Consider the following 20,388-nt stretch of genomic DNA (forward strand, 5'->3'; position numbering starts at 1 on the left):
TATAAACTATGCCGGGTGAGATCACTGTATGGCCTTATAGCCTCTCCATAACAACAGTGCAGGTGGGGGATCTCCAATCAACCACAACAAAAGCTCCATGGAAGGCTCGTGTACAGTTGAAACCCTCAGCACCCTATCATGGAGACAGGCTGGATGCTATTCCAGTTTTCAGAAACTTAAAAAATGAGTATTTATTTTTTCTTTTTTGATTGTTTATATTTTAATGTTAATTTGAGAGTTTTGTTAAGAAATCAAATGTATTAAGAAATTAAGAACATAGGTTTGTCAATAAAGCCTTTTTAATTATATATTTGGAAGATGAAATAAATAATCAAATGGTGAGAACTTTATGCTTATTTATGAATCATACATAAAGTGTCATCATATTTTCTTTAATACCATTAAGGAAATGAGACAGTATGATTAGAGAATGTTCTTAAACCATCTGTGGGTGCACGTGTCATTACCACCAACTGTCATATTGAAGGAATCACCTCCAACTGTTTCTCAATTTCAGTGATCCAACATGCTGTTCCTCAAAAATTAGCCTCTCAACAAGGGCATCAAGAGCTCATTTTGACAGTTGCCATCTTACCTCATACACATGAATTACATGTCATTACATACAGCAGTTATGACTTTTACAGCTCTCTGCCTCTTTCTAACCAGGATTGCATTACAAGCTAAAATGTAAAGATAAATGGATTTTACCCCAATCAAGTGCTGATATAGTAAGTTGTTAAAATGAGCCCTTTGTTCTTTAAAAGGCAATAAAATGGCATTTAAACTACATTTTGAGGATAAAGGAGCGTTTAAAATTCAACTCCTTCCTCAACATGTTTTGATCGATAGAGGATTATTGTCAGACTGCAAATTACTGCCACTCTGGTTAAGATGAGAAATATCAACACGTGGGCTGCTCCATTGTGACATTCTCCTTTGATTAGATTCAATACATTACTTACACAAAAGCAAAGAAACCTAGACAGTCTATTTAATTTTATAATATGTTGAAGGTTTCATCTTGGTGCGCCGAACCAATACACCTCTTAACGCATTAAATTTAGAAGGGAGTGTTAACTGATATTTAGAACAAGAGGCCAAAAATCGGTAAGAAGAGAGCACAACAACAGAACAGAAGGCCACCGAAAAACACGGAACATATGACGGCCCTGAGAGTGGTCTCGCAGCGTGTGTCTCAGCAGTCTAACATACGCGCCCACCTTCCTACTCAGCGCTCGCCACCACGGCCAAACGTGAGGGGGGAAAAAAAACAAACATGACAGAGTAGGCGAGGAGCCTGACCGAAGAACACAGCTTGCTGTTTACAAACAGCTGCAGCGGACAAATATGCACGTCCAAGGCCGTCGCGGCACATGTCGTGGACGCGCGTCACCAGGAAGGCCAGCTGAGCAAGATCAGCTCTGGGTCCTGGCAGTCCACATTTTCCTTACTAGGCACGGATAACGAAACACCTAAAAGCTTTACACACACACACACACACACACACACACACACACACACACACACACACACACACACCCCAAGTGTCTCGGCAAACTTGGGCTGCAGATGCTCAGTCTGTCTATATAAGCCTTAAAAGCACAATCTGTTTACTTAAAATGTGCCAAATCAGCCTGCTAATAAATGTTGAGCCACAAGGGCCAACTGAACACACAAAATTTACTCAATTATAAGGCACCTAAATCTGGATGAGTCTAAAGAGAACATTCACTGCAGTGAATAAGATGGCCCGCACACAGACCATAAAGACAAAAGTCCAAGATCTTGTCAATGACTGGCTGTCAGTATCTTAGTAAATTAAAGATAAATTTACCAGTACTATTTTTAATCCTTACATGCTCATGTTGCAAGATTGTTAGCACAACAGCATAATTTCAAAAGCAGAGAAACAGACCTAATTACTAAAGGAATAAAATATTAACACAGACTTTAACCTATAGTATATTATATATATTTTATTAATCTAGTCTTGAAGGTTGTGATAAACACCTTTAAGCAATCAGTGCTTTACTAAGTAGCATCCATAGTGAAAGTGATGGATTGTCACCTTTTATAACTTATACAGTTCAAGCTGTCAGGAGGTCTATGTATCTGCTTTTGTGAGGACCCATCCAACTTTTTCCATTCATTCATAAACTACAGTCTGAACTGAGAGGGCAACTCTGGCTAAGCAGAAAAAAAGTGCTTAACTGCCAACTTGCCAAACTGCTCCTGCTCAGCCCCAAACCCAACCTGCACCCCACCTCCAGGATCGGCAGAGTCTGAAAGCAGCCCACCTCGGAGAACGATGGGGTCTTTCCCCTCCCGCTGCAGAGACTCAAGAACCACATGTAGGGGTTGGGAGGGTGATAGCCGGCCAGGGTCCACCGTGCCCTCGTCGTAAACGACGATCTCTTTGGAGAAAATCCCCTTGAAGGACTCTTTGCTCTGGCGGCAAGAGATGAGATCCAGCACAGTGATCTTGCCCTGCTGGAGGCGCCGACGGCTGATCTTATCCGAGCAGTTGATGTGCACAGCGCCCGTGATGTGGCTCTTGTTGTAGTCCAAAAAGGGCCTGCAGTCGATGATAACGGGCACGGGCCCCACCGGGTGGCCCATGGGACAGTGTGTCATCTTCTGAGCCAACTCGTTTGGAAGGATGACCCGCACGCCGGAGCGGGGGAGCCCCACAGTGAGACTGGGCGCACTGTGGGTCTCGCTTGGGCTCGCCGTCGGCAGGGGGATGCTGCCATGGCCACCAAAGCCGACTCCGGAGTTCAAGTTGGGGCTACTTGTGCTAACCTGGCTCAGGGTCGGGGCCTGGGTTTGGTTGTCCTTCTCGTAAGTGGTCACTGTGCAACAGCTGGCACTGCTGCACCCACACGTCAGGGAGCGTGTGGAGCCACTGGACGAGGGCATATACGTTAGGTTGTTCGCCTGGATCTTCACCACAGTGGTGCTGCTGATCACCGATTTGCTGACAGTGCCCACTGTGGCCTCCAGGTAGCTGGTGTCCAGGTGGAGGTGTAGTTCCTGAGGTCGGATAGGCCTTGACAGCGCCACCACAATTCTGTCGTCAAGGGGAGATGGAGGCATGGGGAGACCACAGAGGAGGGCTGGCAGACCACAGAGAACTCAGGTGTTCAGTCTGGGGAGGAGGGGCAAAAAGGTAAGTAGTATTGGTTATAAGTTGAGAAGTACACTCATTTACGTAGGGTGGGAAAACAGTTACTGAGGTCTGAATTCATAACGTAAACTATCCCCGCTCTGCACACGTCAATAGCCTATAAAAACGAACTGTAAAATATGCATCATCGGACACTGCAGTTAGGTCTACATCTACACTTCTCTGAGGGGTGTTAAGCTAACGTGTACCGGTTACTGATACTGACGCTACATGCGATCGTCTATTATATATATATATATATGTGTGTGTGTGTGTGTGACATATACAATGCTTGTCTAGTTCTTTGCGCATTCATGAACTACTGAGGGTGAGCTGCGGACCCGCGTTGAAAACCAACACAGCCCTGTTCGAAACGCGGCATGTGGACGTGCTGAGAATATGATATAGAGATACGTCCTGCATCCGACCCCAGACTACCTAATTTATGGTTCCTAGTGAAGAAATTAGATATTTACTCAGCCGTTTTTGCATACATCACACACGTCAATTCACAAACGTCAGCGTTCATTAAAAAAAAAAAAAAAAAAAAAGTTGCATGGGACAAGAAGCAAAATAAGTGTGTATAATTTTCCATATTATTACAAAATGGTAGCGTTTCTTCGTAAAGAATTGCTACAGAAGATATTAAGCTGACTATTATAAAAACAGCACATACCTCTATTTCAAAACAAGCAAGAGTCGAAGATTCGAGGGGTGGGACTATTAACCTGAGAGGCGCTTGAATGCTCACTGTGGCTGCTGTTTCGCACGGCGATCCAATAGCGAAACAACTTTCTCGCCCCGCTGTCCTGACGTTAATACGGAATACAAACACAAAACTTACCTTTGGCGTATTGATGTGAGATAAAGTCTCCTGGCCGATATTTCAAGACGTTTCTTCGAGTTTTCAGTTGACGACTGCTTCCATTCAGCCAGCACCGGCGCCATAGGTCTGCAACATTTTCACTTTCCGCCTCGCTCTGAGGAGTATAATATGAGTTACAAGAGAGGCTAACCAGCCCGCTGAAGTAGCACTTCAGAGTGACAAGGGAGTAAGCCAATAGATTTCGTCAGTGATGTAAGCCTCACAGCCGGCTGTCCCAACATCAAAACCAACGCAGAAAGGGGAGGAGGTTCAGCGAGTGTAAAGTCAGCTTTCGGTGAACAATGCGTAAGGGTCCCGTGTGTTGAAGCGAAGGGTGATGTCATTGACAACCAATCAAAAAGCTTTGTGGTCAAACCAGGAAAAAGAAGCGCAAACGCGAACAAACTGGATGGTGTCGTACCAGACAGATAAGACCTTCCAATTCAACCTCAGCAGGACAAAAATGGGCTCGGTCCAGCAGCCCGTAGGATGCCTATGAGCCTAGAGGAGCACAAATCTGTGCTCAGATCAGCAGTAAACATGACCAACAAGAGAGCATTAGAGAGAACCGTTCAGAACCCCCTGATTTTAATATAGATGAGAACGTCACTGAATGATCTGAATAGAGGAAGGGTGCAAATATTTGTAGACTGCCGTGTATATACAAAAAGTTTTAATATGTGCGATACATGTAACGAAGCAATAGCCCTGATCTCAAAATATTTCCAGAAGTAAAAATATACACAAAGCAACACCTCACAGTAAACCATATTATTTTGTTATACTGTAAATAAGGAGTTATCCTTAAGCAGTGTATCCTTGCCCTGAAATACCCAGTTTAATTATTGGTTCTATACCTGATGCATTAAATAAGATTTGTTGGCTCGCAAAAACTGCACACAAATCTAAGGACTGAGACGGGTGACAAGGGTATTAGCGCACAGATTCCAGAGCACAGTTTATATGAAATCTTTGACTAAATGGATGTCACGAAATGTTCTGTTGAATTGAATCCTGTTGAATTGAATTTCTATTTGAGACTGAAACTAGATGTTAGATGTCGGGGGGGGTTGGGAGAGAGAGAGAGAGAGAGAGAGAGAGAGAGAGAGAGAGAGAGAGAAATTAAACTGTTTTAAAGAATATAGCACTTTTGGAAAAGTTTAAATTTTGGTGTTCAGTCTAAAAGATTCTGTAATTTTGGTGTTCAGTGTTATTTCAAAATCAAGAAATATGTGTTTGAATGTGTGGAAAATGTGACATTGTGTGGTGTGATATTTACAACCCACAGTACACAGGAAGTGAAAAAACCACTTCCTCTTCCTCATTACAGGGTGCACTTCATGGAGCTTTGCTTTTCACAGAACATCACCCTGATAAGCTGATAGGAGTAAGTTCTTTAGCCTTTTTAAAACTGTTCTCAAAGAATTAGTAGAACAAAAAGATTCCAGCAAGATATTTCTGACTGATATGTATTATCCTGATTTGTTTTTTTCTTCCCTTCAACTACCTGGTCCATGACTTATCACTTTTGGAAGAACATAATGCAAAGGGGATGCATTGACCCAGATCTTATTTCTGATTTGAACCACATTTATCTCAATAAAAAAGATACATATCTATAAGATGCTTAAAATTAACTAACTGTATGAGAAATCAAGAGAAGAAAATTGGATTCATAATCTTGTCAAAATATAGACAAAGGCACTGCAAGACAAATATAAAAACAACAGAGACCTGGTTGCCAAAAATAAATTAAATAAATTCCAGTACACATTTCCAAAAGACATGTTTCTCTCCATCTAGCTAAAGATGTATTTTTCCATTTCTCCAGATGAGGATTATCAGAGGTCTACAGAACTGACAGCATGATGATATTTTAGGGCAACAGCAAACAGCACTTTTCTGTCTAGGGAAGGGAACAATTTCTGAAATTATTTTGTACTGTTTCAACATTTCAGGCTAACAAAAGTACAAGGAGTTCATCTTCTGAGAGCCATCCAAAACTAGCCTGTCACATGCCAAACCAAACAAGTTGTATTCTTCTTGTTCATTACACATTAAGTTTGGAAGTCACAGTATCAATTTCTGAACATTGGTTTAGCATTAAATTTCAAAAATTTATGCCAATGCCTCGGTTATATATGCTTTCCAGCAGAGTGACAAAGTATCTAAAGGTGTTCTGCTACTCTGTTATAGACATTGTCTTCTAACAATGTATGTAAAGGCATCACATTGATTGTCCTGCATCAGTTCTACATTCTCTTTAAAATCCTTCCTGCACTGGCACTTTCTAAAATGCATAGCCAGCCACAGCATTATCCTTTCATCCCACTCTTTGATTACAAGATGTTTAAGATCTATGGAGAAACAGAAGCATACATCAGCCATAGGTAGCAATGACCACCCTGGGGATAGATGGCATATAACAAGACTGTATTGTGTACATCAGTGTCTAGAAAACAAACATATACCAAACATTTAAGGTTATACAAAATAATAAACACCTCCTCAAAAATGTTTTGTACTGATGTGTAACCATTATGCATATTCCCTGTTTGAATTATAAATTTAAAAAACAGCACAGAGAGAAGCTTGAAACAAAGTATCTTAAGGTGATCTTCCATTCTGGTATAGACACTAATACTACATAGGCAAATGCATCACAGCTCAGGGAGGGGGCTGACCTTGTAGTCTGGGCAGTATGAATTTAATATAAACAGGCCTTGTTCTTTAACAATGATGAATAAACAAAGAGTAAATTATATATGATTCCATTTAGTTACATAAATTGTATAATTAAGCATGAATTATAAATCTATTCAAATGTAATGGCTATAGATCTTTAGAAGTTGAAGTAAGATTACCCATTCTTAATTACATAAACTAAATAACAATGAATGTTTAATACATTCAATTCAAAGTGCTTATAATTAGACTAATAGTGATGAATACCTACTATTAGGGTTAGGTGTGATTAATAAAATCTTACAACCCACATGAATACATTCAGTACTGTTAAGTCATCTTTAATATTATAGTTTTCATAAGACCCACAGATGACTGCCTCACCACCAGCCTTTTTAACCTTTGTGAGATAGACTGCATTATGAAAATAAGCTCCATTATTTCTGTAACTAGAGAATATACTGTTGCATTTTAATGTACAGGTTCATGTATGGAGGCTTAGGCCCAGGAGAAATGACAGCATTGCAACTCCTTGGGGGCACAGCAGACAGACATTTTTCCAAACCGCTCAAGACTATGATTCAGTTACTTTGTTCTCTTGTAGTGAAGTCATTGTCTTATTTTGGCTCAGCTGTTCCTTGATCAATGAGATGTCACAACATGATAGGCTGATGGCACTTTCACAATTACCAAGTGATTAGTAGTAAAGTTAATAATGGAGACTAGAGAAGCAAAGGTTAGATTTTACATATAACTTATTAATAAACTGAAACTTTTACCCCCACCCCCCAGAGTGAACATTAGCAATACTTAGAATATAGAATAAAAATACATTATACACATGTGCAACACATAACAGCAATAAATGAACTGAATACGGATCACGAAATAACATCTTCAAACGGGCTTTTTTTGAACAAGGCAAAATAGTGTAACTTTTGTCAAACATTTTTCTACTAATAAGCAAAGGGACCATAACATGTTAGGCACTGGCACAACCCAGTGGTCAAATCCAGGAGCACAACCAATTGCACATTCATAAGTCAAGACGATCACTTCTGTCTGTACTTGTCTTCCTTTTTCTCTTCTGAGTGCTGCGGGCCATTGAAACGTCCAAATACACTTTAGAGTAGCCTGTGTCTGAGATAGGAAGGGTTCCTTAGTTAGTTAAAAGGGTGATTTAACAAGTTAGAACTGATTTAAAAATAGCTAACTGAGCAGCTCTGAGCAGTTTAGATCTTTTAATATAGTTAATAATGTTTGCAGATAATTATATTAAATAATTATTCATTTTATTTTTGACATATGTAACACCTGAAAGTGCATGAATCAAAATGGTAGGAATATTTCAGACAAATATGATGCCATGGGAAACAATGCATTAACGGTAGTAAGGATATGAGCAATAATCAGTGGCCTCTATTGTCTGGAATGTCAGAATGTTTGGGTGACGTAAATTCATTTAGGAAGGTATTTCATCTTTCCTTGCAAGAGTAATGCTCATACTTACTGTATATACCAAGGAGAGTGATTACTTTGATTTTGACCTTCACCAGTTCTGCATTTTCTTTAAAATCCTTCCTGCAATGGCACGTTCTATAATGCATAGCCAGCCACAGCGTTTTCCTTTCTTCCCACTCTTTGTCTATTAGATGCTTAAGACCTCTGGAGAAACAGAAGCATACATCAGTCATAAGCATATAACAATTCTGTAATGTGTATGTCAGACAAATGTGCACCAAAAATTTATGAAGTGTATACAAAACACCTGATTAAAAAAAATTATATTTTGCACTTATTTAAAAGAAAAATAAAGTTGTTTTTCCAACCATTCTTCTTCACATAATTAAACCATTATACTGACAAGTTAATCATTCCTGACCTCAATACTCATATGATGTGTTAGGTTGGGTGGTATGAGCAGTCCCCCCTCTAAAGTTGAAAGCACACCTATGCCACTGCCCAGAGCTCTGGATGTTTCAGAGATTATGTAGTAAACCTGTTTTACACATGGCTGCTTCCAAGTGAGGAACCTGCTCTATTAAGTCAGAGATGAGGAGGCCAGCCACTGCAACACTAATATGAGGAGGCCAGTCACTGTCACACTCAACACTGTGGCTGTAGCCCAGCAAGTCTGCTGTCAATAAAAAGAACCAATCTCCTCGTTGGTAAAGGAGTAACCATGAAAAAACTTGGCCTATCATATTCCAAGTTTGGTGTCATGAAATCTTTGTTTCTCCTTTTATGAAGATATGTGCCTGTATAGAAGCTGGAGCAACCTGAAAAAAAAAACTGAACTTTTTTTGTGTTATTAGTGCAAAAGAGCTCAGGGTATTTTGTCCCATTCTTTTCAGAGTCATGTATTTGAAACAGTATTTCAGATACTATTTTCGAGTATATAGGTCTCTCCCCATTGGAAGCCTGGTCTTGTATGACTTGAAATAACTGAGGCATAGCCAAGATGGATGCTAAGTGGACAAACTAGCCTATGAGAATTTTTATGGAGTATAAACTAGTTAATTTGAGGACTACAAAAGCAATTTGATTCTTCATCTCATATAAGATGCACTTTTTAAAAATAATGACTTTCATAAATATTATTTGCTACTTTTTGGTAGTTAAAATAAAACTGCTCATTTACAGCCAATCTACGTATTCCCTATATGTTTATGGTTAGTCTGTCATTTAAACCTCTGTAGTGTCCAGATCCAAATCAGTGGAGTAAAGCTATTTAGTCTTCTCTTGAAGCTCGCCTGATAGAGCAAGTGGAGCAAGACACTAATAAGACCATCACGTTATCTATGCCCTGTATGTACATGAGTTAACATACATGCGAGGCATTTACAGACACATTCATTTGTTACAATTTTGCACAGCAGTACACGTCAAAATCAGAATGCAAACGTTAAGGATTAAAGCCTTTTAAAACCTTTTCAGCTTGTTTACCATTTTACCCTTACTTGCTTTTCAGCAACTTCAAAATGTTCATCAGGCAATTCCATGCATTTACGTTTGTCTTCCAGCTGGTATAGTCGAGGAGATTCATAGCAACACCAAGAGCCTCCTGTAGATCCTCCTGCACATCTGCCAAGGAGCAGAATAGAGGCTTAGAATTCATCCAGCCTGGAACCAAAGCCACTCCATAAAGGACAGGTTCAATATCTTTAACCAAATACTTTTTCAATCTTGTTGTTCTCCATTATTTATACTCGTGCACAACCTCATCAATATCTTAACTGTTGAGGACCACCACTCCTTCACAGTGTCTCAATGGGCATAAAATCAGTATGATCATGCAAGCCTTTAAAAAGCTACAAAGCTACAATAAACAATGGAAATTCACAGTATTGTTGTCATTTGTTGTACTGATAAAGAGGTTACTTTTTGTCAGGGTTTACTGACTTTAGTAAGAAAGTTTACAAATGGTTTGAATGCATTTCAGCAATTACTGCAGCTCCAAAAATCTAATGTAATACCAAAAATACTGTCCTATAAAATGTGTTCTGAATACAAGACAGGATTATACCTGGAGTTTCCCCATTTTCAAAAATATTTATCTGGTAATTTCTTAGTACTAAGGCTACAGGCACAGTTTTGCTATGTATAATTATAAATAATGGAAAACAACAATTTTACTAAGATCTAGGTTGAAAATAGCAAACTTATTTAATAACTGCTACTAGAACAGCAAATGGAGAACACACTGACTGTCACATGGTTTTAATTACATAAGGCAAGTTATTAAAGTGAATTTAAGGTTAAATTATTATTGATGTATTAATTCTTAAATTCTATTTCAAAGTGTAAAATGGTTATTTTAGATTTACCTGAGTTTAACAGCAAAGAGCAATATTCCAGAATGAGCTCATGACTGGGTACTAACGAGCACAAGACCTGAAAACAATTATTTGAGCCAAATATACATATCAAACACTTCTATTAGATACTTTGATTTAAAGTTTCAGAAACTATAATAGAAATCAATGGGTTAATCAAATTTGTTATACCTTTAGAGTTCTGATAAGTTTGATGTTGGGTGCATTGTGTCTCTTTAGAAACTGGTACAGGTAGACATGAGCATTTGGGTTTGCTGGATAATCCTTATTATAAGCATAGTTCTGTAGAACATTCAAAGCCTCTTCTTGATCATTGTAGAATTCCAGCATCTGTCCATTGCATAAGGTAGAAGATTTATTTCACATACAGTAACATGAGCTTTGAGAACAATCAAATCCAGCAAAATTTACACTCACATCGATGTAACTCAGAATGAAAGGGTCCCAAACTCCAGGCTGACTGATGATTTGCTGCAAGGTCACTGAGGCTTGCCTGAAGTAGGTGTGCATCTCTCGGTTACCTACATCAGCCTCTGCTTCAACAGCTATAGGACATGCCATAATATTTGTTGGTATGAAGTCTCAGCACTTGCACCCACAAAGGTCTCTTTTAATTAGTGAATCTGATCATTTCAATCAAACATTCATCATTAACAGGTGCATAAAATCAAGTATACAACCATGCAATCTCCACAGACATTGACAGCTGGATGGGTCAAACTGTTACAGGATGCCTTTCCAAGTTTCCAAAATTTCTGCCCTGCTAAACAGCTAATGTTGTTATTGTGAAGTGGAAACAACAGAGCAACAATAGCTAATTTGTATAGCAGTAGGTAGCAAGTTCACAAGACGAGCCATGCTGAGGGCTGAAATGCATGCTGCACAGAAACCATCTGTCCTGGCTTGCAGCGCTCACTACCAGATTCCAAATTGCCTCTGGAAACAGTGCCAGCACGAATACTGTACACCAGGAGCTTCATCGGTTGAACTGCCATGGCCAAACAGCTGTACACAAGCCTAATGCCAAGCATCAGCTGGAGTGGTGAGAAGGGATTGGCATATGCCAGGAGAACGCTACCTGCCCAAACACACAGCACCCGCTGTAACATTTCAGGGTGAGATAATGGTCAGGAGTTTTTGTTTTAGTTCGGTTTAAGGGGAATCTTAATTTTACAGTATACTTTGGCACTCTGTGAACTTTATGGCAATGGTTTGGGTGGGCCCTTTCCTGTTTCAGAAAAGCACCCATGAACAAATAAGCTTTAAAAAAAGAAATGGTTTGTTGAATCTGGTGTGAAAAAACTTGGATGGCTTCCACCAAGCCATGATTTAATCCCCATCAAACACTTTTGGGATGAACTGGAACCCCAGGTGCAACAGGAACCTAGGCCTTATTGCCCAACAACATTGCCTGACATCACAAATGTTCTTGTGGCTGAATGGAATGAAAATGCTTCAGCTATTACTGCTCAGTTTTGGAATAGGATATTCCAAAGCAAGCATGGACATGGTGTCCACTTACTTTTGGCAATGTAATGTATGCTGTACAAAAGTAACCCCAGAGTGCTTCAAAGCTCTGCTGACAGATCTAGTGGAAACATAATCCGGCCATGCTGAATGCTGCCTTTGGTTCTTGTTTAATCAGTGGTTGAGAGGGTGTCAGCAAAAAAGGAAGGGCTCAGTAACATCATCTCACCTACTTTAGCCACAGATGACCTCTTCATACACCAGATGAAGTAATCCAGAAAGCCACAGTATGCATGGATGAGCTTCAGCAAGAGAGACTGTGTTGCAGATTGCTTGCCATACCTCCAGCTCGCTGCGACTGATAGCTGTTGCTTGGATTCGTGAAAGTGTCCGTTCAAAAGCAGATGAAAAGAATGCTCCAAACAGATCTAAGAATACAGGAATATAAGGATTTTAATGATTTTTGCACGGGAAAAAAAGGGTACTTTGAAATAAACAAAAAATAACTATTCCTGACATCATGGGTTTAATAGTTTAGATGTATTCAAGACATGTTTTTAGAAATTCAGAGTACAAATACACCTTTATAACATTTTTATTTTGAATAATTGGATTTATTTAGACTATCCACTGGAAATATCACAGCAATTAATTTATTGTACTTTTATTTGATTTAAAGATAAATGTAACTTTAGTTTAAGGATGCATTGAATGAAGTGGAAGAATGCAGACTTGGTGGCTGAGGTGAGAGAATGTGGGTGGCAGGTTTAAATAAGGCCAAAACAGTTAGGTGCTAGGTCTCCTACATCCTTGCTTGTGGTAGTTGGTAAGTAAGAGTAGTTGTTAAGGAATTATCTGAAGTAGCTGAAAGGGTAGTTAGTGGCTGTGAATGAGGAGATCACAGGTTAGTTGGGGAAATGCATTATAAAGATGGCTGAGGTGTTTGGTGTCTCAAGTACATGGACGAATAGGCAGGTGAGTGGATTGTTGTGTCATGTCATTGTCGTGTCCAGAATGGTTGCTTGAGATGGAACTGGTGGCCCTCAGCATGCATTAACAGTGCCAACATGGCTGGGTAGGGCCTTAGTCACCAGGGAGGCCAGTATGGATCTGCTACTTGGGAAATGTTTAGTGGTATAGCAGGTAAAATCCATATGGAACTGGCAGCACTGACTATGCATAAACAGTGCCAGTGGGGCAGGGTATAGCCTGAATCAGGTAGGCCAGTGTGGAATTTATGGGTTAGGATGTGATCTGCTGCACAAGGGCAGCACACTGGGTAAATATAGGGAGATTAATTCAGGATATGCTGGCGGTGTTGTGTGTAGAGCCAAAATGGAGCTGGTGGCACTGGGAGTGGGTATGGCCTTAGTCATCAGGGAGGCGAATCAGGTTTTATATCTAGAGGGTTTGTAACTAGGTTAAAAATGAGCTTGGAGAGAGGTGGGTCTGGGACACCTGACCTCACTGCTGAAGCTTCTCAAGTTGTTGTGCACTTTATTCAGCGAAACACGAAGGGAGGTGCCTACCCTCTTTCTTTCTCCAACTCCTCATGTCATGTTGTTACTGAGCCTCAGCCCATATCAGCTGCCACAGCTCCTCCCGCCACCCCGATGCCCCCTGCTATAGCCCAAAACACCTCTAATCTATTCTCATGCAAGATGGATTTCGGACACATGCACACCGTCTAAACGAAACTAAGACTTCAAGAAAACTGGAAAAAACATTAATTGCTCATTTCTTTATTTTTCCTCTCACTACTTATGTTCTTTATTGTTACTATATTATTCTAGTGACCATTGTCAGCCAAAGGAGGATTCCTTCCCCCCCCCCCCTCCTTTGAGTCTTGATTCCTCTCAAGGTGTCTTCCTCATGCTATACTGGGTTTTGCTTTCCCACTGTCGCCCTTAGCTTGCTCAGTGGGGGCTTGGACATGGACATGTGTAAAGTTGCTTTGAAACAATGGCTGTTGCAAAAAGCTCTATATAAATCAATTTGCCTTCCAATCCTGTGAAGAGCTCATTAAGTTGCAAGGTTATGGTTTCTTTTATGAAGTAGGAGGCATGGGCCTTATGTGAACTTCTTATGGTCTGACATGTTATCCTGTGTGTATTTACAATACAAATGAAACATAAGAATCCACTTGATAAGTGATTTGGATAGTTCTTCCACCACTAACTTTTTCTAATTGTCAGACTGAAAAAGAAATAAGGTATTCCATTACTAAAAACTTGTGATCATACCTTAGCATAATTTTTCACCCCAGAGTTTTTCATCCGCTCATACAAAGCATTGAAGTCTTCCAGTTTGGAGTTTGGATGATGGTAAAGGATCTCAGTACCTAGTCTCCAGATAATCTGAAAAATGAGATAATTAAGAAATGTCTCACACTAAATTTGTAACCATAAATACAAAATCAAACTGATAATGTACTCTGGACCTGAGTGTCACAGTTATGGTGGACAATTGGTGTCCTCAGGGTATGATGAGGTGTAAGGGCAGTTCAGTGGATTAGTGCTCTAATAGAAGGTTACTGGCATGGCATAAAAACATGATACACCAAAAGGCAAGGACAGAGATTACATTTGCCAATCTCCTACCTCACCAGTGACAGTATATTAGTGCTAAAACGCAAGAATATTAACATTTGCCAGGATTTGGCATATGTAATTGGAAGGAACTACCATTTACCTCACTGACTATTAACTGCTTTTGGGTCGTAGAATCTTCCAGTGATTGAGAGTATGCCGCCAAATATTGCGCAGCCTCTTGCCAGCGATGGTGGAGCATAGCATCTCTCATGGCCTTCAGACACAGTCTCACTGATTTATGAAACCCGCTTTCTCTACACCTTCCTAAAGGGAAGAAAGATTTTAAGTGACTGCCAAATGCATAGAATAAAAGTTTTGTGAAGAGTACACTTAAATACTAACAACTGCACAGATATGCTTAACAAGTTCAAATAGCACTTCAGATAGCTAGCTAGCTACCTTTAATGGAAGACACGTGCAGCAAACCGGGAGGTTTAAGTGTCTTCTGAATTCTTTCATCCTCTGAAGACTCACTCTCCGCTTGCGCCTGGGGAATATTTAACTCCGCTTCGATATCATCCATCCCTTACTGTTTCAGGAGGTTTTAAATAAATGTTAGTTTCCTGCACTTGTTAGTTACCGCTAAAGAGCGCAACGTTATCAAACAAATCTGGGCCGGTTCTATTCTTAAAATTATTTCACAAAAATACCAGTATTATTTAGCGTAGCTTTATGATTCAAACAATCTACGCGCAACTAAAACGTGATCTCAGTCTTTAGCTAAAGTTTAAATAAGTATGTTCACAGGAGTAGTGAGCTACTGCATAAACCACACAGCAAGGTAAAAACAACGCTGTAATAGGGCGCCACGAGCTTCTTCTTCTCTAATCGACAAATATCGTCTCTCATATCCAGTGTGTTTACTGCCACCTACCGCATTAAGTGCTCATTGCGTTCTATGTAAGAAGTTATATTTCGCGCAGTACAATGGAAGACATAAATTTTTGGGAAGAGATCATTTATGTAAAATCTACTTAAAATATGTTGACTTTTTCTCAGTTACAAGCAATATAGACAGCATATATGGCTAATATTTGCTATTTACATCTGCTAGAACACATTCCCCCCAAAACCCAATAATCATAATAGTTATAATCACTACGGGTTGAATGCATGAAGTTTATCTGGAACAAATATAAATGAAACAAGATTATATCATAATTGATGTTTACAGCTTCGAACAATTGGAAAGAATATAGTATTAAATGATACATAATACACACGAGGGAGTTTTATTGTATGTATTTGGCAAATATATGTTTTGCACTTGCTGGATTTATGCTGTGTCCTTTTGCCTTTCTTGTGTCCACACACCACAGCTTTTCCTTTTGCTGCTACCACTTACAACCTCAAAATACTTAATACAAAACTACTTAGTTTATTAACCTCTCTCTCTCTCTCTCTCTCTCTCTCTCCTCCTACAATTCTCACACTTTTATTACAATCTGGTATTGTGGACACGCACACCACATATGTGCTACATGTAGGGGAGTGGCCCAAGACCTATGAATCTCTGGTTGAAAAAGAAATTGCAGAGTAAACACTGAAAAAAATGGTCCCACAGACCACACAAGAGATAAGAAGATGGCTCTCTTTTTAGCTTGGTAAACCACTCTACACAACTAAAAAACTCCAGAGGGTAAACCTCATGTCAAATATGTGCTTTATTTACCTGAAATAACAAGACCAATTTTTGCATATTTACTAATACATTTGCACTGGATAATATAAAATAAAATATAATCTTTTTTTAGGCCAAAGTGAAACTTGGCTCCACATAGATATAGCATTTATTATTTGTGTTTTATGTAGCCTGTGGAGATTGTTTCTTTTGTGATTGCTGTTTGTTAATTTTTAAATGTTGCAGCTAAAAGCAAATAGTTGAAAAAATAAATAAACCAAAACACAAAAACTTTTTAAATAGAAAACATTCACAGGGAATAAATAAAGTTCGTGCTTTTTCAGGAATTTGCTGGAGATTGTGTAACATGGGCTTGAACCCATGTCAGATGGGTGATGACACTTACAGATTACTGGGTGAGCAACCACACTCTAATGATGGTGGGCCTGTGTGCAGAACAGTTAGATCTTGAATCAGGTAAAACAAGAGGAAAAACTAAACACCACACTGAGCGTGGAAAAAGGGAGAACAAAGGGAAGAACGGCAACCCTGATGCACTGGGGAAAACCAAACTAAAACCTCCCAAACAAAACCAGAAAACAGGGAGGAACTTTAATGGCTCAGGGAAGCAGGGGGAGAAAGACAGACTCGAGAGGGAAAACTGGAGAGCACGTGTAAAAACACAGACACCCTTACAGCGCAGAAGTGAGGTGTGGCATGAGGGCTCATAGACCTTAATACCGGAAGTTACCAGCTAGGCGCTTCGCTCAGAACTTTGGCAAAGACACACCACTCAACGATTACGTCACTGGGCTTTTATAGATCTAGCCCAGCTGTTGGGCATCAAGCTTGATTAGTAGTGTGGTTGACTGGAGGCCTCCCTCTGGTGGCTGGAGGGGGCCTTGGCCTGGTGCCAACCCTTACAGATTGTTCTCTTTATTGTACTGACTTTGACTTAAAGTTCCTGACCAGCCAATCCAAGGCAATCATTACCTTTCCTGGAAAATCATGTGGAGATATGAACTTGCATCTTTTCCATGGACTGACAAGACCCACTGGTGATACCTGATGCAATTTTTGGGTGAAAGATGTAACAGTCTGTGGCCTTTCAATGCAAATATTACTGGTGTGTTTACTTTAGTTTGTGCAATGGTGTGTTTGCTTTGTGTTTCTCCCCAACTAGCCCCTGTCTAGCACACATAGACAGAGTTGCAAAAATTCAGTATGCAGAGAAATGTGTATTTTGCCCTTAAAAAGATACTGGACACTTGTCAGTACAATTTAATACATTATAAATTTCTATTAATTAATAATTAATAATAATTTTGTTATGAAATACCAGGTAACTGACTTAACATGTTGCCTGACAGTGTGTAATAAATGGGTCATGAGTCTATCCTTAAAATTCAAACTGTTTATTCATATTTATTCATGTTATTCACTTATATTACAGCTCTCAACAAACATCAGTGATGTAAACAAGACTTCTATGGCCATTCGCTATTTTCAGGTGTGTAAAGAGCAGCCAAATGTTTCATGTTTATATTTTCAGCATTTGCCAGACATTGTTGTGACCTTGCTATTACTATCACCTTGCTCTGCCTGCTCTACTAGGTGAGCCACAGGAGATGACCAAAATAATGTTCAACAAATATTTGTCAGTGACAAACAGGGCTCTGATAAAACTTAAATACTCCTTAAAACAACTTAAATACACCTTTAATAAACCTACATAATGATGATCAGAACCTATGTGTAGCTCTGATGTAAAGTGAATCAGACTGGTTCATGACTCATGTGTTTCCAAGGAGTCCACACTATGTCACTGCTTTGAACCTAGTGTGCTGTTGATTACGTCATTGTATGGGATTCTGCTTTGTGGGAAATATGTTTCTCTATCGGGCATTTTAATGGGATTTTGCATGGAGATAAAGCTCACAGTATCAGTATCCTCACTGCACACATACCACAGCTACATACTGGCTCTCAGTGTCTAGGTCATGTATTTGTGCTCCCCAAAACTGGGGTCAGATTAGAAATTATCTTGTAAGTCATACTTTGGGTGGTTAAGAGGAGCCCATGTCAGAGCATGTGCAGTGCTGCCCAAGATGAAGGAAGTTCCAACAGTGGAACCACAATTACATGAAGTACTGGATCCAATTAAGTATGTAAAGCCACAATCACCTGAAGTACCAGATCCAGTTAAGTATTTACAGCCACAATCACCTGAAGCACTGGATCCAAGTGGGCATTTTAACTTAATATATCATTAATTTAAAACTCCAGACATTATGTAGCATACACAGACTTGGATAACTGGTTATTTGTCCTTTCAGAGTCTGCAGTTTCAGAACCCATGTAATTTTAAAAAATCAATTAAGTTAAATTGCCTCCAGTTACACAAAATGTGATTCAATTATGTATGAATGACATAATATTATGTAGTTTGTAAGTTCTTAGTTAGTTCAAAGCTAAATATAAATATATATATAGTTTATATAAAATATAAAACAAATACAAATATAAAACATAAGACATGTTTTTGCGGCTACACCAGAGGAAGAGGGGAAAGCCCCCTGGAATTTCTTGGGGGTGCCTAGGGCTACCGAGCCAGGACTGCGGAAAGCTGAAGGACTCCATGGTGACCGTGGTATAGGAAGTCTGGTGGAGCTGGCTAGGTCTCTGGCTAGCATGGAAATAGCCTGTGTTCTCCCTATTCTGAGTGCAGGCCTTAAGTACTGGACGGGTTTACTCACAGTTTTGGAGGAGGACTGCCTCAAGGGGCTATTCTTGGGCGGCTGGTGATAGTAGGACCGTAGTCCATAGCAGAACGTCCAGACCCAGGGTGGACATGCCCCTTTTTGTGTGTCCTGTAGGGCCAAGGACGCAGCTGGTGCTGCGTCGAAGCGCCTTTTGTGTTTGTCCACAAGTGCATTTATTTGTTGTTGTGTGCACCCACTGTATAAGAGGGTGCGATATGTTGTTTGACCAGGCTGGGTCCCTCTGAGGACGTTGTCACTGCTGAATGCCGCAGCTACATCTTCGAAGCTGGTGGACCCGCCACGGAGCACAACCGAACTGCTCTGGGAGAGGCATGGACTTTGCCTTTCCCCCTCATGTACTGAGAGACCTCCCTTGTTGGCAGCTCCTAGCCCACCTTGTGTTGGGTGGGCACCAGGCACCAGGCTTTGCCATATATGTTATGTGTTTTGTGTGTATATATGTGCACAGCATATGCAGCATGTCCTGGGGATGGACGCACTGTGTGCCGCGCACCTTGGGAGGGGGTGGGAATTCAGTTTGTCTTGTTTGTAATGTTGTTTATGTTGTTTAGCACACATCTGCACCTGGTTTAGTCTCGTTATGTCTGTATGTGTTTAAATCCCTGTTGGTGTGTGCCTCAGTCATTGTTCATGTTATCTATGTTCGTATTCATATTCACCATTTATTTTATATGTGAATGCCATTGTCTTTTTCGTGCATTAATAAATGTCTGTCATCATCGAGGTACTCTGTACATCCTGCTCCTTGCCCTGCGGCACTTGGGCCGTTACAGAAGCAAATAGAAAATCTTTCCATTTTCTAGTAATCACTTGAACCAGTGCTAGTGCCACCTTCTTTTACATAAAACAGGTACAGTACTTTACTGACATAAGAAATGTTTTGATCTCAACCTGTTTAGGAATGTTTGGCTTAGAGGTGTAACTCTGAAACTATTGTGCTTACTTTATGGTATATCTGTATGGTGTAGATATGTCTATTTTAATTCTTTGTTGTTCAGTTCATCCAACCTATAGCTTGTCAAATTGTTTTATTCAAATATAGGCTGATACTTAAGCAAATTCGCCTAACAGCAAATGTAACCTGATATATTGGCTCTTATGCATGTGGTATGGATGAAACCCTTGTAATCACTTATTGAAGTTTGTGTGTGTGTGTGTGTGTGTGTGTGTGTGTGTGTGTGTGTGTGTGTATTATTTTTATATTAAGGTTATTTGAGTGATTTCCTTTTACACATGTGCTTTCCTTGTTGTTTTGTTTGGATTTTTGGTCGACTGTGTGACTGATTAGAACTTGACCTAAGGCAACCTGCTGTTGATTTTTCAGCATTTTGATTAGAACGGACTCGATTGTTTGCAGGTTGGGGGCGTAGA

The 20,388-nt window shown here is 39.9% G+C and overlaps 2 protein-coding genes across 4 annotated transcripts in view; both read right to left on the reverse strand.

Annotated features, from left to right (window-relative positions):
* dusp10 (dual specificity phosphatase 10) overlaps positions 1-4,534 on the reverse strand; it is a 6,731-nt gene extending 2,197 nt beyond the window's left edge. Inside the window, exons 1-2 of one of the 2 annotated variants that reach the window (XM_026999806.3) lie at positions 4,014-4,534; positions 2,301-3,151 (exon numbers count right to left, since the gene is read on the reverse strand). In XM_026999806.3, coding sequence (XP_026855607.2) covers positions 2,301-3,099 — 799 coding nt within the window. In that variant the 5' untranslated portion in view covers positions 3,100-3,151; positions 4,014-4,534. The remainder of the gene's footprint in view (positions 1-2,300; positions 3,152-4,013) is intronic. The other variant, XM_026999799.3, reaches the window with a different exon arrangement.
* Positions 4,535-6,452: 1,918 nt separating this feature from the next.
* On the reverse strand, positions 6,453-15,424 carry taf1a (TATA box binding protein (TBP)-associated factor, RNA polymerase I, A). 2 transcript variants are annotated; one of them, XM_026999877.3, is made up of 10 exons: positions 15,013-15,424; positions 14,714-14,877; positions 14,266-14,379; positions 12,252-12,450; positions 10,973-11,100; positions 10,727-10,885; positions 10,547-10,613; positions 9,680-9,803; positions 8,230-8,384; positions 6,453-7,859 (listed from the first exon to the last, which is right to left on the reverse strand). In XM_026999877.3, the coding sequence occupies exons 1-10, from the start codon at positions 15,134-15,136 to the stop codon at positions 7,756-7,758; spliced, it is 1,338 nt and encodes a 445-aa protein (XP_026855678.2). In that variant the 5' UTR covers positions 15,137-15,424; the 3' UTR covers positions 6,453-7,755. The 2 variants fall into 2 exon arrangements, with proteins under 2 accessions (XP_026855678.2, XP_081552307.1); XM_081696181.1 differs by lacking the exon at positions 6,453-7,859 and having other exon boundaries at positions 8,259-8,384; positions 9,666-9,803.
* Between the last annotated feature and the right edge of the window lie 4,964 nt (positions 15,425-20,388).

This window comes from Electrophorus electricus, chromosome 2 (assembly GCF_041902795.1).
Source record: "Electrophorus electricus isolate QZ-2024a chromosome 2, ASM4190279v1, whole genome shotgun sequence".
NCBI lineage: Eukaryota > Metazoa > Chordata > Actinopteri > Gymnotiformes > Gymnotidae > Electrophorus > Electrophorus electricus.

What these genes read in the sequence shown, in the direction of transcription:
- taf1a (XM_026999877.3), bottom strand. Translation starts at nt 15,136, where the DNA reads ATGGATGATATCGAAGCGGAGTTAAATATTCCCCAGGCGCAAGCGGAG. An exon ending in GGGTGAAAAATTATGCTAAG is followed by an intron (nt 12,451 to 14,265) that starts GTATGATCACAA and finishes CTGTATTCTTAG; the next exon opens with ATCTGTTTGGAGCATTCTTT. An exon ending in TTGAAGTTGCTGAAAAGCAA is followed by an intron (nt 8,385 to 9,679) that starts GTAAGGGTAAAA and finishes CTGTTTCTCCAG; the next exon opens with AGGTCTTAAGCATCTAATAG.